Genomic DNA, 16,483 nt, shown 5'->3' with positions numbered 1-16,483 from the left:
TGAGAGAGTAATTATTACTCTTGGTTTTCTGGTTGACTTATATTTTGAAATGGAGGCTCCAAACAGAAGGAGTAATTGAAGGGCAATAGGTGTCACCCTCCTTAATTCGTGTGCATAAGTTGCTCAGGCGTGTCAGTTGACGATCAGATTGGCGACTCATCAGCTGGGTCGACCTGGCATCTTCAGCGCTGCGACGATTTGCTGTGGTCTTAATAATATTTCATCTCATGCATGCGTATTTGACTCAGTTGATTAATTAGTTAACAATTAGGTGGCGATGAATTTGCAGGTTGCGTTGCAAGGGAGCTAATCACATACTTCTTTTTTTTTTTTGCAAATGAGGTAATCACACGCACGCATGCATATTCTTTAAAAGGGAAAACTACATATCAAATTTCACGCTAAACTAAGAAATATTTTAGTGGTATTGTAAAGTTAAAGGTGAAATATATCTGGTTGAAATATATCTAATTTTATAGTGTTGAATATCAGACCAAAGTTAAGGGGTTGATCTCTAGTTTTCCCTCTTCAAAAAGACATGCACGGAAATTACAAACCTACAAAAAAGATATTGCTTTGACATGCATATGGACTATATATGGTGTTTACATATATATCAACGTACATATGCGTGTACCGTGTATATATATAGTTGCACACAGGCTGCCAAAGCAAGCTGTGTCATTCAGCAATTGCCTGCAAATATCAGGAAGGGATCCAAGACCTCGCATCCTTGCATACAGATATCTAGTAGGAATGGTTGCCATGGTGGCATCGTCCTTGTTCGCATCCTTGGACAAGGACGGCGACGGCAAGGTCTCCGCCTCCGAGCTGCGCGGCTGCATGGCCGCAGCGCTCGGCGAGGACATGTCCGAGGAGGAAGCCGCAGCCATCTTGGCAGCAGCGGACGCCGACGGCGACGGCCTGCTGGACCGCGATGAGTTCTTGAGCCTGGCCCGTGAAGCGGAATGCGCCGCCGACGAGGGCGGCAGGTACGAGTGCCTGAGAGAGGCTTTCGGGATGTACGCAAACGCAGCTGACGGGGAAGAGCAGTGCATCACGCCGGCGAGCCTGAAGGAGATGCTGAGCCGGCTGCTGGGCACCTCGCAGCATCTAGGCATGGAGGAGTGCAGGGCCATGATCTGCAGGTTCGACCTCAACGGCGACGGCGTGCTCTCCTTCGACGAGTTCAGGGTCATGATGCATGATGGCCTCATGTGATTAGATCAGCCATCATTCCACGCATCATGTGTATCCATCCATTCCTTGATTTGATTCTTTCACTGGTTTCGTTGGTTCAATTTGCTTTGCTGCTTAATTACTTGTACTTGTTCGTTTTCTTCTCGGATAGTTAATTACTTACGTGTTCGCTAATTACTGTGTTCGTGTTCATGTCCATGGAGAGGGAATGGATAGTTTAGCAAATTAGCAATCGATCAATAAGCATAGAGCACCATGTCTATTTCTTTCCCCTTTCCTTCAGTTCCATTCATGGCAAAGCCGGAAACCCACGTCTTGGGACGCCCGCCCATTTCATTCACTCAACAAATACATAATAAGACTGGAAACCAAGAGACAAGTATGCACTTGAATTTCATGGTGTGAGAGGAAGGTGCAATGGGTAAGAAGAAGATGCCGTGGGCTTTTCGTCAGTCACCTTCATTGACCGACTCGACTGGCTCAATTGATTCTAGCGCATCCAGAACGGATCCAGTCCACCCACGCGCACATGCAATGTAAGATAGATTATTGTCAACCAACACACATACGTTCCACAATTTGCCAACGAACAGAAGAGCAATTAACAACTATCAACTTCAACGAAAGCTGAAAGATGAGACGTAAACCATGGCAGGCAATGTTCCAGAACAAAGCAGTGTTTTGCTTTTCTTGCCACCAGGTCTGTTACGCTCCAGATTTCAGACACCGATCAACTTCAACGTAAGCTGAAAGATGAGATGTTCCAGAAAAAAGCAGTGTTTTGCTTTTCTTGCCACTCTGTGTGTTATGCTCCAGATTTCAGACACCGGTCAACACGGGCAAATGTATCAAATAGTCATCTTGTTAAGGAAGGCACTCATGTAAACAAAAACAAACCACTAAAAATTTTAGCGTAACGAGGTAAATAACATACATTGTTTGTCTGACAACAGCGACGCTGAGGTGATCAAGTGTACAAGCAAAATGTCTACAAATATTATCACCAACTATACAAATGGTACCAGCTTTGCACAGCTCACGTTGAGCCTAATCATCATGATCCTATCCCATCGTAATACATAGCAACCACAATCTCAAACTCGGCTAGAGATTTTACTCGCCAAAATTGTCCCGGTACCAAAAAGAATATTAATTGGAACAACAAATCATCTACAACTCCAAAGATACCTCTGGAACCTCCAAGTTTCACTTCCGCTTAAACTGAAATGTTCGAATCATCTAACATCTCAAATTAGTAGCTTCCCATTGGAGGCATCCCAAATGCTGGCATTGGAGGCATACCCATTCCACCCATTGGAGGCATGCCCATACCAGGCATCGGTGGAGGACCGCCCATACCAGGCATCGATGGAGGACCACCCATACCAGGCATCGGTGGAGCGGGCAAGGCAAGAGGAAGCAATTGTGCGTACATGTTCTGCACAACAGAAAGCAACTTGTCATCCCATCTGACTAAGCATGAATGATTGGTTAATGAAAAAAAAAGAAAAGAGGTGTGTGCACTTTAGATTACCTGCTGAGCAACAAGATCTTTTTCCTCCTCCTTTTTGGCTCTTTCTTCTTTTTGTGATTCAATTTTGTCCTTCACTAAATCATCGACCTTGATAGTGTATTCACGAATGAACTGTATACACAGCAGGAATGTTATTATAGAAAACTGTATGCGGATGAAAGTGGGCAAAGATATGGACAGAGATTAGATACCTGCAACAGATATGGGAAAGCAAAGTCCACCATGTTGTTCATCCATGCAAGCTCAAGAGCAACATCCGGCCGAATCAAGTCATAACAAATGAAGAGGCAAGAAGCAAAGCATTCTTTCTTCCCCTGCATTACATGATTGGATATTTTTGCTAAGCAGAAATGCAATACCAAACAGGCAATTACTACTGCTAGAATTTTTGGTGTATGTCGAATTGGCTTATCGCTAGGTACCATATCATCAGTCATCACCCAATTCATCAAGAAAAAATGAAAAACACATCACAGCGATTTTGAAATGGATGGGTTTAAAACAAACCTGCTCGATAAAATAGACAAGCAAGTCCTCTGACAGCTCACGGTCACCAGACTGTGAGCATGTCTCCATGCAATCCTTGTACATGTTGTCTTTCTTCGATAGAGCAATGGATTGCTTCCATCTGCCAGCCTTCTTGTAAATGTAGGCAGCAATCCTCCTCATCTCAAGCAATTCATGCTTCTCAAGCTGCTCAAGATATGCAAGCACAGGTTAATTCAATTAAAAGCCAAAACAAGAAGCATTGCACATTTATCTAGCTTATTTTTACCTTCTGGGCAAGACCTATCTGATCAAAGTTATCATGCATATCAACTGATTCACGGAGTCTCTCGTAGTCTTCCTCTTCAACATAAAGCTCATTCAACGCTTCATTCACAGCAGTGACATTGTTACTCTGAACTGCAACCATATACGGCTTCACAAGATGCAACTGACCAGCCTGCTCAAAGAGCAACAATAGAGAATTTAAAATGGAATTTGGAACTGAGATTCCAAGTGCACAAAGGAAATTAAGTTTCCATTAAGATACAAACCTTGCGCATTATGTCTACAACTCTGGTATGATCTAAACGAAGCGCAAGAACATTTAGCATATCATTGATGAGATCTGGGTGCTCTTGCAAATAGAAGTGCACTGCCTTGTAATATAGCTCAACATTTGCAACTTTAACACAAACATCTTTGAATTGCATATGATCCCATGCATCTGGAGAATGGTTCATGATAGTGGTGGCAGCATTGTCAAATTCATCATACTGTATGTATAGGTAGGTAAGTTCTTTCCAGTGTTGTTGCTCATCACAAGCCCGGATAAGCTTAGGAATGTTGAGACGGGTGGAGAAAAGTTTGATGTGTTCCATTAGCTTCTCAGTGCGGTATCTAGCATACAGAACTCCCAATTCTGTAAAGATGCCCATGTGTGCACGTTCAAGCCCAAGACCACTCTCCATGAGAGAGATAAGTTCACTGAAGCATCCTCTATTTTGGTAGTATTCACTCACTTCATCCAAGTCATCAACCTAGACAAAAGGTATGTCAGAAAGGAAAAGATTCAAAAAGCTTTTATCAGAGACTAGAACAAATATCAAGTATGTTGGTCCTGCTTATATACCTGGACAATAATATTGAGACCACATATCTGTGCAAGACGGAACTCCTCAGCGTCAACACAAGCAAAGCAGACCTCCTTCCATGTTTTAGCACTGTTAGCCTTGCGAGCAGCATCCACAGCACCTTGGAACTGCTTCAGCTTAACCAGGGTAACAGCCAGCTTAGCCCAGTTTGAGATGAAGGCATAGATTATCTTTGCAGCTTCATATAGTTCTGCATCATACAGACGGTCACCGACATTTTGGAGGTTGGCGACATTTGGCATAAGAATGAACTCTTCAATGTCACTGAGTCTATCAATCTTAGCATATGCAAAGATGAGTTCTCCATCGACTTTGGGCTCTCTTGCCTTTTGCCTTACCATCAGAAGGTACTTAACTAAGTCATTGTACACATTGGCTTCCTCAGCAGCACGGATGACATCAAGAAAATGTGCTGCATCATCTGCACGAATGAAGGACTCAATTGCCTCGCTGACTAAACCTTCACGTAACTGGGCCTTAGCAACCTGGCTCCAAACAGCATCTTCTTCAACACGGAAAGCAAACTCTTCAGCTCTTTCTATGCTTCGGATGTTATCCAAGAGAACATTGACAGCCTGCACGTTTAAGTTGAACTTCTTGAATATAGCAAAAGCCTCCTCGTACAGTTGTGCTTCAACAGCAACTTCTCCAACGGCAGGCCCATCAAAGTTGTCCAATCTGTTAACATAGTCCATGACTCTGGATGGGTCCGCCTTGATGGCAGTCAAGATGAGCAAGTTCTGCAGATTGAAGTTTCCACTGAACGCGGAATTCTGAAGGACAATCTTTTCGAGAAGCTCGATCAGTTCATGAGGGAGGTCGGCTGTCATGAAAGCCTTAACAGCAGCAGACACTTGCTCAGGGCTCTTGCTCTCAGGCAATGCGGTAGAAACCACTTGGTCAATGAGTTGCCTCCTATATTCATTTTCAGGCTGAAGAACTTTATCCCACAGGTCACCATCCATTCTTTCAACGACGTATCTGACATTTCAAAAACAAAAGGCATCACTCAATGGATATGAACATGTAAGCATCACTCAATGGATATAAAGATTTAGAAGAAACACAAGGCATCAGAAAAACAAAAATAATTACACACCTAGCTTGCAGCTTGAACAGTGAGTTTTTGTTAGTGACATTAATAAGTTCATCGTCACACTGCCCACGTCTGTAAGCAACAACAGCAAGTGTAGGATCCCGCTTTTCACAGTATTTACCCACAACACGAGAGTCATAAAATGGGTTGGTGGTAAGGAAATGCTCTGGATTATTGTTGCTGTCAATGATGATTTTCCCAAGAGCATTGTGGACATGCACATCTTGGCTACCCTCACTCACTAAGTGCTCCAAGAACTGTGTGAGCAACCGTAGCCGGTTCCTGGTTAACATATCAAACAAATGAGACCAACAGAACAAGTGGGGTGTGAATCATGTGACTGCATACTGGAGGAATAAAGGAATCAAACCTCTTCTCGCATTCATCAACTAGTGGCTCAACAGGAAGGAGAGAACGAACAGAGAGAATCAAACCCTTGATGAAATCTTCAGGGCACTCGTCATCGAGTAGTTGCCCCACTACCAAGGGAGCATTTCCAGGATTCACCTACAAACCAGAGAAAAAGAAATAATCATTCTCATGCTCAATATACTATGTGAAGAATGACACCCAAAATAACACTGAGTTCAATGAGGTACATACTTTCTGTACATAGCCTTCGATATACCGAAGCATATTGTTCGTATACAGATAGTGAGTTAGATCTGGAACAAAACCAAAGCGGTCACAAACATTAATCAGTGGGCGGGCATCAGGTAGTTTTGCTTCCATCAAAAAGTTCTTTGTCTTCTCAGCATCATAAAAGTTAGACTCTCTGGTTACACGTTCAACTTCTTTGATCTGTCCAGTCCTTGCAGCTGCTTCTATGTATTTGAAATGGATATCTGGGTCCTCACTAATGCATGCAAAGAAATATAGAGCGTGTTATATTCAGAAAAAATGTGTTTAAAAATTATCAACACCGGGTGTAACTACCTGGAACTCAGATAGGATCCCAAGAAAAAGTAAAGGCCCTCGTAAGATTTGAACTGCTCAAATAGTTTTATGCAAGCGTCAACTCCTAGCTGCTCCGAGTATTCTTTCGCAGCCTGCAGATGTGCCACAGATTTCACAATAATTAGAACAAACAAGGAAGAAAGAAGTGATAGGGGAAAAGAAAAGAAATGTTACAGGAAACTGAGAAGGATTACCTGCACAACTATTTGAAGATTTCCCCTCAGATTGACCAGTAGAAGGTCCTTCATGCACTCTAATGCCCACTCTTTTGAAAGGGTGCCGAAGAACTCCACAAGTGCCTGTGCAAGAAAGTTGTTAATGGACAAGACAATAACAGAACATATTTTGAACGTAACTGAAGACTACAATACAAACCTGTGGCTCAATGGCATGGGTATTTACAATGACACGCTTGATATCAGGTAACTCTGAGTAATGCTGCATCACAACGTATATAAGATTAGTTCCAGAGAAGCAAAGAGAAATAATTAACTGCACCAATGCAAAGGTACTCACCTGGAGGGCTCGCAGGTACAAGCCAGCCTTTTCACACAGCTGAGCAATACGAGGGCGGTCATAATGACTGAACATACCATTAGCAAGAATGGCATCAGCAACGTTTGGGTATGTCACTAAGTTGATCTCCAAAACCTAAAATGCATTCAGACAGAAGCCGCTGAGCAATTAAACAATGTACAGGCCTAGTGTAACCACTCATATTCAAAGGGGAAAACAAATGCTAACCTTGGTTTGAAGAAAAGCATGCTCTGGCAAGTTAGGTTTCAAAACATCCAACAGAAAAGCTGTTGCCTCTCGTATCAGGTTTCTCTGTTAACACAAGCATATAAGCCATGGCATGCAACCTAATTTCATAGTAAAGACTAGAAAGGCCAAAAGGAATGTTGCTAGCCAACAAAGAATTTAGGATACCTGAAGGAAGAGATCAGTTATAGTATTGTAATCTACTGGACAACCTCCCTCCATTTGTGACATCATGAGAGCAAAGTTCACAGCACCCTGGTCAAGAAGATATAGGATAGACAGTGAGGCAAGGATAAAAAAAGATTAAAGAACACAACAAACAAGTACCAAATGTCACATCTAAGCCCAATTTGTTTAAACAACCAATTACCTGTGGATCCGTGCGTAAGATGGTCTGGAGGAGGAAAAGATAATCTGGAGTGTACCCAACCTGGAAAACCGAAAGTTTTAGGTCAATAGTACATTTCAAAGCTCAACTCAGGTCAAGACTTCAACAAAACCAAAACAGCATACCTGCTTTGAATATATAAGTATCTTGTCAAACTCCCTCCTTTCAGCAAAAGCAGCAACAACTTTAGGAGTCGCCCTAGCCTTTATGTATATTTTCAGTGCAAGATCATTGTCCACAGTCTACGTCAAATGGTACACGAAATGATTAGTGGACAATCCAGACATAAAACAGTGAATGCAATTTGGTAAACACAGTAAAACCCATGCAATCAATAAACACAGCACAACACATGTCTTACCTTGACAAGATCTCCAAGTTCTTCACTGCACTCCAGCTTGTCTTCCGCCAACCAATTTTCCAGAAGGTTCTTTTTGTTCTGATTGACAACAAGTCGAGAGAGCTCAAGAGACTCGAAAGCATTGAGTTTCCCTCGAGTTAGCAATGTACCAAAGTACTGCAACAGTGGGGGTGTTTGCCCAGCTTGCACAGGAACACTCTGCAGTTTTAAGCAATACCAATAACAATTCAGTTAAGCAAAGGAACCTACATGAAATAAGGATTAATTGTACATGTGTAAATTAGTCCTGACAGATGGAGAGTAAATGAGATAAAATTAATTATAGTACTTTTCAGTTTTATCCAATAATACTCCAAGGAATGACCAGTAACCACAGGTTTCTCTTTTGCAATACACAATTACACAAAACCACTTTAATTAACAGAGCCACGCGATTTTATCAACATTCTAGCACAGCAGTCACTTTGCTGAATTTACTATGTAAGAGTCGGATTAATCTGTACGATCAACATATCAAGTACACTTCATAATTCCACACAGTTGGTACCAACAAGAATGGTTGGCACGTTGAGAATGAACAAAGGTGGTGCCAGTGAAAAGGAGGTACATAAACGGTAATAGCTTCATAGGCAAAAGAACAAGAAACTCACCTGAAATTTTGCAACAGTATCAGGTGTCCTCAGGAGGCCCTGAGGAGATTCTGCAGCCAGCTCAGCTGCTTCTTTGTATTTCGTTTGTGCAAACAGTTCCTGGAATCTTTGCACAACCTGCAAATACAATTCAGAATATCAAGAAAACTAAATCCAACTACACAGAGTCTGTAACTTCCACACCAGTATAGAGCATCAAAATTTGCATGACTGCAAGGATAATGGTGCGAGAGGTGTCTGTGAATCACTGAAGTACAAGCAGCATAAGCAATAAGCACTCCTGTGACGATGCCATTGACAGAAAATACCCTGTCACAAGAAGCTATAGGTGGAAAACAGCTAGTGCCATATCAGCCTATTGTCAAGTGTGTGTCGTCTCTAACTATAAACTAACCTGGGAATAAAAGCTGTGCTAAGAAATGATCGAGCAAATAGTTTGACAAGATACACCATACTAATAAATTAGGGAGACATAGTTCAGTGATCTAGCAAGTAACAGTAGTTTACGGGATAAAATAGGTTACTAGTCACTAGTCAGTCCAAAAACGGTACAACAAAGAGTAAAAAATATGGGCATAAGTAACAGCCAATAAAGTTATGCCAACATAGTAGCGTACCAAGTTCTCTGCACCAGGAAGATTAGCTCTCTTGGCAAGATTCACAGCGAGCTCAAGGTTGTTTAACTGCATGCCGAAATTGTGTTAAACGAATTATCAAACATACAGATCAGGAAAGGATGTCCAGAGGTGTAGGAGATCATACTTGACCACTGACAAAAGGCACAACGGTTGCATCATTAACTGTGGCATGTAAAACCTGCCCTCTCCTGTTGATGGCATAAAAACCACCTGTCGTGGAGGATTCTGCTGTCAAGAATATAGGATCTGGGCTGATTCTATTTCTGTAAACTGCTGCGGCAGTTTCCAAGTCATATACAAACAAAAGGCCAAGCTTTGTAATTACATAGACAAGGCCATACTTTTGTGAGATCTGTAGTAAAAATGAGATGAAAACATATTAGATCCATCATGTGAAATTCTAACAGTGAATAATTTTGCACCTAAGATGCTCACCTGCATTGCCACAGGAAAATCATCCTGGAAATCTGGTGGAAAGAAGAGGTCGGCTTGCTTCTTAGAAAAGCCAGGTTTCCCTGCAATAAAATGATTGGTAACAACAAAGGTGACAACAGTGGACTAAAATGTAAACAGGAAAAACAAGCATCCGCACCCCGGTGGGGAGGGGGGTTGGGGGGTAGCGAGAGAAAAAGAGGCAGTTGTGTACTTGTTTGCACTATTGGAAATTTGAATGTGGCACTAAAAAGAATCAAAATCAAGTTTGAGAATTTTCAAATGCAGACCTGGCTGGGCACCCAGTTCAATAACATGTAACTTTGAAGTGATCTGTCCAGCATTAGTTGTCTTTGAGGCAAAACAGATGAGTGTTGACGGGTTCTCGTTACCAACAACCTGGACAGGTGACAAAAAGCAAAATTGCTAAATAACTAATATTAGAAACAAAACAAGAATATATGCAGCACAAAGTATTTTTAGTGTACCTTAAATGTTGCAAAAGATGCTGCATGGGCTTCAAGTGCTTGGCTACGCTGCTGATCAACAGAAAAAAGTTGCATATTTCCCTTCACCAGTTGTGGCCTCTGATAGCATGAAAAGAGGGTATGCCAATATGAGAAGTAGATATAAGAAAGTACTATGTAACTACTCCCTACAGAAACTACTCCTAGTTCGAAAAAATAAAAGAGGTTTACAGACACGATGTTCCAAATCATAAGAGGATTAGAACAGACATTAGCAGTAGGATATACAAGAGTAGCATATCTCTATTAAATCACGTTGATCAGTGATCTGTCTATTATGATGACACTTGCAAAAAAAATCTGTAAGAGCGTACCTCTGGAGCACCAGGTGCGATTCCAATAAGCACAAGCCACTTCTCCGATGGGTCACATCGATAGTTGATGATCTGATTATTTGCCAAATTAGCTGTCCTATCAAACATCTTGGCGGGTTCAGAATCACCTTCAATTGACCAATGATAAACTGATGTTTGTGTTACTAAACCCAACAGCTTAGGCGTGATCCATTTCCAAAACACAACCTGCAATTGAAAAGTAAAGTTATGTACCTCAAGAAATTCTTATCGAGTATTAAAAAAACAGGTGGAAGAATATTTGAAAAGACTTTTTTTTACCTGCTCTGGCATCTGATGAGACTTTATTTTCGTTTTAGCCTCAATATTAAATATTTGAAGGTGATCCTGTGTTGTTCCAGGTATTTGAGCTGCAAATAAATGACCAAAGATTTATTTCATTGCAAACTACAGGGCACTCAACAATCAACATGGAGTTTGAAATAGAAAGCAAGCAGTGCTTGCTTGACATAAGAATGTTTGGAGAAGGCAGCTCCCTAGATCTTTTATGAAAGCAACAATAGCTAGTAAGATACTAGCTGGCAATGTCTGAATTAGTCATTTGAACCAAAATGGCTACACTTGGAATAATTTTGATTTTACAAGCATTATTTCATGCCATTATCACCTTATTTGCAATTGCTGGTATTGGCATCAATCTGATGCCAGTAAGCAAGCATGTTATGTATGAAAATGGAGTAACTGAACCAAATCTAAGTTCGAGCTCCATTCTGTCACAACTAAATGAACCAAACAATTGGCAAATTAGCAGTGAAGCGCTTTCTTTAACAGGAACATATTTTAAACAAGTCATGCCAAGCAACCGGTAGAATTCTAATGTTCCTTTTATCCCATGACCATGTTATGTTCAATCAAGGGGAACTTGAGTCACCGTGACGGTAAATATATCAAGAATGTATACAGTACGCTGGAATTATAGTCTACCGGAGCTACCGATCCCTTGGTCAGCACATTATCAGCACGGAATTATCTGAGCTCGTTCACTTCATTCGACACCACTTGTACAAGATCAGGCAAACACCGAATTACTAATAAAACACTGTTACCAGTTACGATACATACAGATCACACCGTGAAACTTGACCTCATTTGTTCAAATTCAGATGCCCCAAACTAAACTAACAAGGGGACTATACTAAGGAACCAAAGCATAGATCGCCGCCAAAATCTCAGAGATCCGAATTTCAGCCTCTGGGGCATGAGATCCCGGTGGAGTGGAGTGAATGAGTAACGTAGTAGATCTAGGAGCGGTAGGTGGGGGAACCTTTGAGTGCGAGGATTCTGGTGTTGGGGTTCATGAGCGCGGAGTCCGCGGTGATGGGTCGTCGGAGTGGCTGCATGGGCATGGCCATGTCGATGATGACGACACTGTTCTGCGGGGAGGTCTCGCGGACGCAGATGTACTTCTCCGACTCCATGGTGACATGGGTGAAGGTGACGAAGTTGGGCGCGATGCCCAGGCTGGTCAGCTGCAGCGAACAAGCACCGGGAGGTGATGAGTGAAACCGAAGCGGAGAGATCTGCGGATGCGAGAAGGGGAAGAGATGCGAGTATTACCGTGAGGGCCTCGCGCATGGCGATGGGGGCGTTGGCAGCCGCCATGGCGAGGGGCGGCGGTGTGGAGATCTCTGTCGGGTCTGGAGTGGTGGAAGGGGAGGGAGGGAGGGAGGGAGAGAGATCGGATCTGAGCCGGAGTTGGTCGACGAGAAGAAGAGAAGACAGGAGAGAGGTCAGATGCTCATCTTTCGCTGATTAGTCCTTGCTCATTCGTTTATTATTATCATTTCCCCTCCTCTCCTAACATCTTTTTAATTAATTCTATGTATATGCGTTTAGCAGATTGAGAGTAACCAGGTTGAATAAAGTCATATTCACTAAAAAGAATAGTGTTTTATTAGTTATATCTGTCTAGACAGACTAAGTTAAGTTTCTATTTAATTGATTAAATTTAAGATTGTATGAGCGGATACAAGAGTTGATATTATGATTGATTACTCATGTAAATATATTTTTTAATACTGATAATTGTGAAACACTTCTTTGAGAATTTGAAAAGGGGGTATGGTATTCCACAACAACCTAGCAATAACGAGTCATGTTGTAATGGTATAATAACTACTATTTATAAATTGTATGGTTTGAAAGAACAAATGGTAAACAAACGAGTATATGAGTAATCATTTTGCCAATCTCACTCATGAGATAAAAGTATCCACTTGTGTAGGTTATATTATCACTAATATTCTTTTTCTTTGTAGCATTATAATAAGTTACCGTTTAGATATTCCTTATTTCATATTTGAAAGTGAGGTTTGTGGTTTAAAGTGAACTAAATCATTCTAGTTACTATAGCAGTGTTCTTTCTTCCATACAAACTCTTAGTGTTTTTGTTGTTATATGTGAGCGAGTATATTATTAACAGGTTGGATACTTAATTATTATTTGCAACAAGCCAACAACCATTTGGAGTGTGTTTGGAATACCTAAATTCAATAGGGTGTATTTATAATAATAGGAAGGAAGGCATTTGTATTCCTTTGGGCTGCTAAGGCCTGAATTAAGGGTTAAAAATGTTATCGGTAACCGCTCGTTTATTACGTTTATCGGATGATTCGATCAGCACTACTTTTATAAACCTAACGGTTACCGATCAAACTTAAATTTAAAATTCAAAAAAATAAAAACATTTGACAAAATTTGACCGGTTTCTATCAAACTCTATCAAATTACTGTACGGTTACCATGGTAACCATGATTACCGCCGCCTAGCGGTTTTTGAAGGTAAAACGCATTTGTAAACCTTATTTGAATTGTACCCAACCCCACTAACAAATCAAGAGGCATGCCCGAAAACAAATTAAGGCTCTTTACTTGCGAAGCATCATCCTCTCGAAAAAGAAAAGAAAAAGTTAAGTAGCATCACAACAACGTCTTTTCTTTTATTTCCAATTTCTTTCTTAGACAAAAGAACACAGCTCGTTGGCAATGGAAAATTAAATTTATTCACGGGATTGCATGATTGCAAATGAATGCCACAATTTTCATCTATGTCAAGTCATCTAATGTAACACACTCGAGGAATTGAGTCCAGCTCAGTTAGCTGAGAATATGGAAGTATGTCTAGGTAAGGTTGTCAACGAGCATATTATAGGTAATTCAAATACTTGGATGTACATATATATAAAGAGTTTATCCTATGTTTTGTGTTTTGATACTAATCTTTCTTTAAGTGAAATTTATGTTTAGTCTCTTGATGAAATAGATTGTATTAGAGACTTGGCTAAATTATTTGAAGATTTATCTAATTGATAAAAGAACCAAGTAATGTAGAATTATATTTATTATCTATCCAATGTCTTTCTAGTAAGATAACTTTCTATCACAATATTTTTAAATTATATTGTTCTATACATATTAGGTTATTTCATAAGAGATACATAAATAAAGAAGCATGAATTCGTTGAGAATTATCATGAGTTTAAAGAATTGCATCAAAGTCATTAATATCTTAATGATGCTCATAAAAAAAAGCTTAAAGCATAAAGGGTAAGTTACTTGTGTAGATCAAGTAACTAAATGTATATCATTGTCAATTAGGTTTTATAGACTAACCCATATTCTTTATACTTGAGAGTGAGTTGGGATTAGGATCCATAAGAATGCATAAGTTGAATTAAAATCATATATATCAATATATATCAAGAGTTGGGATTATGATCCATAAGAAGGAATAAGTAGAATTAAAATCATATATGTCAAGAGTGAAGAATAAGATTAGACTCCATATATGATAAATTGAATTTATCGAAGATGTCGGATACCAAATGGTTTTCTATGACAAGACGGTGAAAAATGAGCAAGACTCAGCTGCAATAGACCATCCGGTGGTAAAGGTCAAGCAAATAGCTTGGCACCGTAGGACTAAGTCGGTAGTGAAGAGCGAGTGAAGCTTTTACGTCAATGGACCGTGTGAGACTATATGAAGCTATGAATGATTTGTATCAATCATATGAAGAATTAAGAAGAGATGGAGTGAAGATTTTACGAAAGTTGGCAACCCTCAAAGTTTAAAAGAAATAAACAGTACTCGAAGGTATTCTATAGAAAGAAAGCGATCGTTTACACAAATTGATCCACCCACCGCCTGTGCAAGAGCAAGAAAGTCAAGCTTAGCATGAAAGGCAGTGATGTCAGAAACCTAAGGCTTAAATTTGATTATAGGTATGCCGCACTATTAAGAGGGATGCAACGTAAAGCTAATTATCGTATCCCAATGCTCAAGAGTTTCTTACTAAACCCAAAGTGAGAGTTTGTTTTAGGAACTCGGTGCGGAAAGTTTGGAAGTGTTCGAATTGAATTTTGAAGAGTTTCTAGTCTGATCCTATAGGTTTAATATCATAAATTTAGTTGGGATATGTAGTCCTCTGAATAAGTTTTCTATAGAGTCCAAAAACGTTGAAATCGAACTTCGGGATCAAAAGTTATGGTGTTTTCTCTTCGGTGATCTGGGTTGTTTTGTTAAACTGCGAAGACTCCGCACTTTTTTTTTGCAGAGTCCGTATTTTTACGGAGGCTTCACAAATTCCAGATCTAACACTAGTTTTTTTATTAAAAAAACAACGACTTCTTAGGTTAAAATCTGATGGGTCCATAAATTTTTACAGAGGCTCCGTATTTTTACGGAGAGTTTGTATTTTCACAGGTGTAACAACTAGTTTTTGGTTTGAATATTTATACCCTCTCAAATCCATCTTTTGTTGTTGCTTCTGGGGGCATGAAAGAAAATCATTCTAGAGCCATAATAACTTTTTCCCACTCTAATTTAGTGAGTGGTTTAAGAAGAAAAACGAGTTGTGTTAAGAGATAGAAAGATTGAGAGTAAACGAGCTTAACTCTCATCTTGACCACTCGAGTTTATCAGCAAGTAGTTTACAGAGTGTTTGTTACTCTTGCGCACTCAATCCCCTAAGCGGCTAGGCGGCGCCGTAGAACATATAAGGTTGTTGTGTGTCGCGCAAAGTTTGTGAAGACTTTGATTTCGTCTGTGCGAGGAAAGAAATCAAGAGTGGAAGCAAATCTCAAGTGTGATCGAGCTTAGGAGAGGAAGAAAATTGAGAGAGATCAAATTTAAATGTGACCGAGCCTCTCAACGAAGACGTATGAACCTCTAGAGGAGGTGTCCGAACTTCAAAAAATAAATTGTGTGTTTTCTCTCTTATTTCTTTGTTTTTAAGTTCTTGCTCATTATTTATGCGTATTGTTAGATCTACTTTCTTGTGAAATTTAATTATAGATATTTCTTAAGTTTTTACTGAAATTTTCGGAGTATTCATAGATTTCTGTGAGTGTCCGTACTTTTGCGGAGACTACGAAAATATCTACGGACCGTCCGTATATTACTGATCCGCTGTATTTAATTTGTAATTCTTTTTTAAGATACACTTATTCATCGCCTCTAGACGGTATCATCGTCTTTTCACGTTCCTCGCCGGCGGCCACTGGAGTTGATCCGGTGATCTAGCATCTCACGTCTCGGCGATCATCGACGGCCACGGGACATTACATCTGAAAACGCAATAGATGACGGTGCATGGCAAAACGCAAGATGATAAAAAAAAAAACACTTCACTGATAGCATCGCAGCATGACGCCATCGTCAAGTTACAAGATGCAAATCTAAAAAAAAGTTTGTAAGATGAAATGAATGGTGAAAATAACATTTAGAGTTTCGGGCACACGGGCATCAGTAATCGCACTAGGCCATCTTCAACCGAAGCATTTTCCCGACCGTAAAACACTGTGCCGAGGCAGATACTGATCGAGAGGTTCCGCAAAACACTTCAATAGAGTCGTTTTTAACTTCTACAGGATTGCAGACGCAAAGGAATGGCTGCAAATTTGCTGATGGATGAAGGATACCGTATCACTGTAGTTAGAGATTGATG

At 40.3% G+C, this 16,483-nt stretch overlaps 2 protein-coding genes across 3 annotated transcripts; one reads left to right on the top strand and one right to left on the bottom strand.

Annotated features, from left to right (window-relative positions):
* Positions 1-643: 643 nt before the first annotated feature.
* Positions 644-1,374, top strand: LOC133905365 (probable calcium-binding protein CML25/26). Its single transcript, XM_062347129.1, has one exon. It carries the CDS (start codon positions 757-759, stop codon positions 1,219-1,221), a length of 465 nt encoding a protein of 154 aa, XP_062203113.1. The 5' UTR covers positions 644-756; the 3' UTR covers positions 1,222-1,374.
* A 708-nt stretch (positions 1,375-2,082) lies between these two features.
* On the bottom strand, positions 2,083-12,292 carry LOC133905364 (clathrin heavy chain 2-like). Of its 2 annotated transcripts, XM_062347128.1 has the most exons (29): positions 12,096-12,292; positions 11,803-12,007; positions 10,800-10,888; positions 10,500-10,706; positions 10,147-10,245; positions 9,949-10,057; positions 9,662-9,741; positions 9,351-9,578; positions 9,206-9,271; positions 8,589-8,705; positions 7,939-8,136; positions 7,703-7,819; positions 7,560-7,619; positions 7,358-7,444; positions 7,172-7,255; positions 6,944-7,078; positions 6,803-6,865; positions 6,622-6,726; positions 6,407-6,519; positions 6,074-6,326; positions 5,841-5,977; positions 5,474-5,752; positions 4,353-5,355; positions 3,775-4,260; positions 3,510-3,680; positions 3,242-3,427; positions 2,926-3,048; positions 2,735-2,845; positions 2,083-2,638 (listed from the first exon to the last, which is right to left on the bottom strand). In XM_062347128.1, the coding sequence occupies exons 1-29, from the start codon at positions 12,138-12,140 to the stop codon at positions 2,453-2,455; spliced, it is 5,142 nt and encodes a 1,713-aa protein (XP_062203112.1). In that variant the 5' UTR covers positions 12,141-12,292; the 3' UTR covers positions 2,083-2,452. The 2 variants fall into 2 exon arrangements, with proteins under 2 accessions (XP_062203112.1, XP_062203111.1); XM_062347127.1 differs by having other exon boundaries at positions 6,803-7,078.
* Positions 12,293-16,483: the final 4,191 nt, after the last annotated feature.

The sequence above is a fragment of the Phragmites australis genome, chromosome 22, assembly GCF_958298935.1.
Source record: "Phragmites australis chromosome 22, lpPhrAust1.1, whole genome shotgun sequence".
In the NCBI taxonomy this organism is placed as follows: Eukaryota; Viridiplantae; Streptophyta; class Magnoliopsida; order Poales; family Poaceae; genus Phragmites; species Phragmites australis.
This window is presented reverse-complemented; position numbering and strand designations above follow the sequence as displayed.

Excerpts from the sequence above, each read along its gene's own strand:
- LOC133905365 (XM_062347129.1), top strand. The coding sequence starts at position 757 with ATGGTTGCCATGGTGGCATCGTCCTTGTTCGCATCCTTGGACAAGGAC.
- LOC133905364 (XM_062347127.1), bottom strand. The coding sequence starts at position 12,140 with ATGGCGGCTGCCAACGCCCCCATCGCCATGCGCGAGGCCCTCACG. Across the intron at positions 5,753-5,840 it reads GTTGATGAATGCGAGAAGAG|GAACCGGCTACGGTTGCTCA; the intron begins GTTTGATTCCTT and ends TATGTTAACCAG. Across the intron at positions 5,356-5,473 it reads CTGTTCAAGCTGCAAGCTAG|ATACGTCGTTGAAAGAATGG; the intron begins GTGTGTAATTAT and ends TTGAAATGTCAG.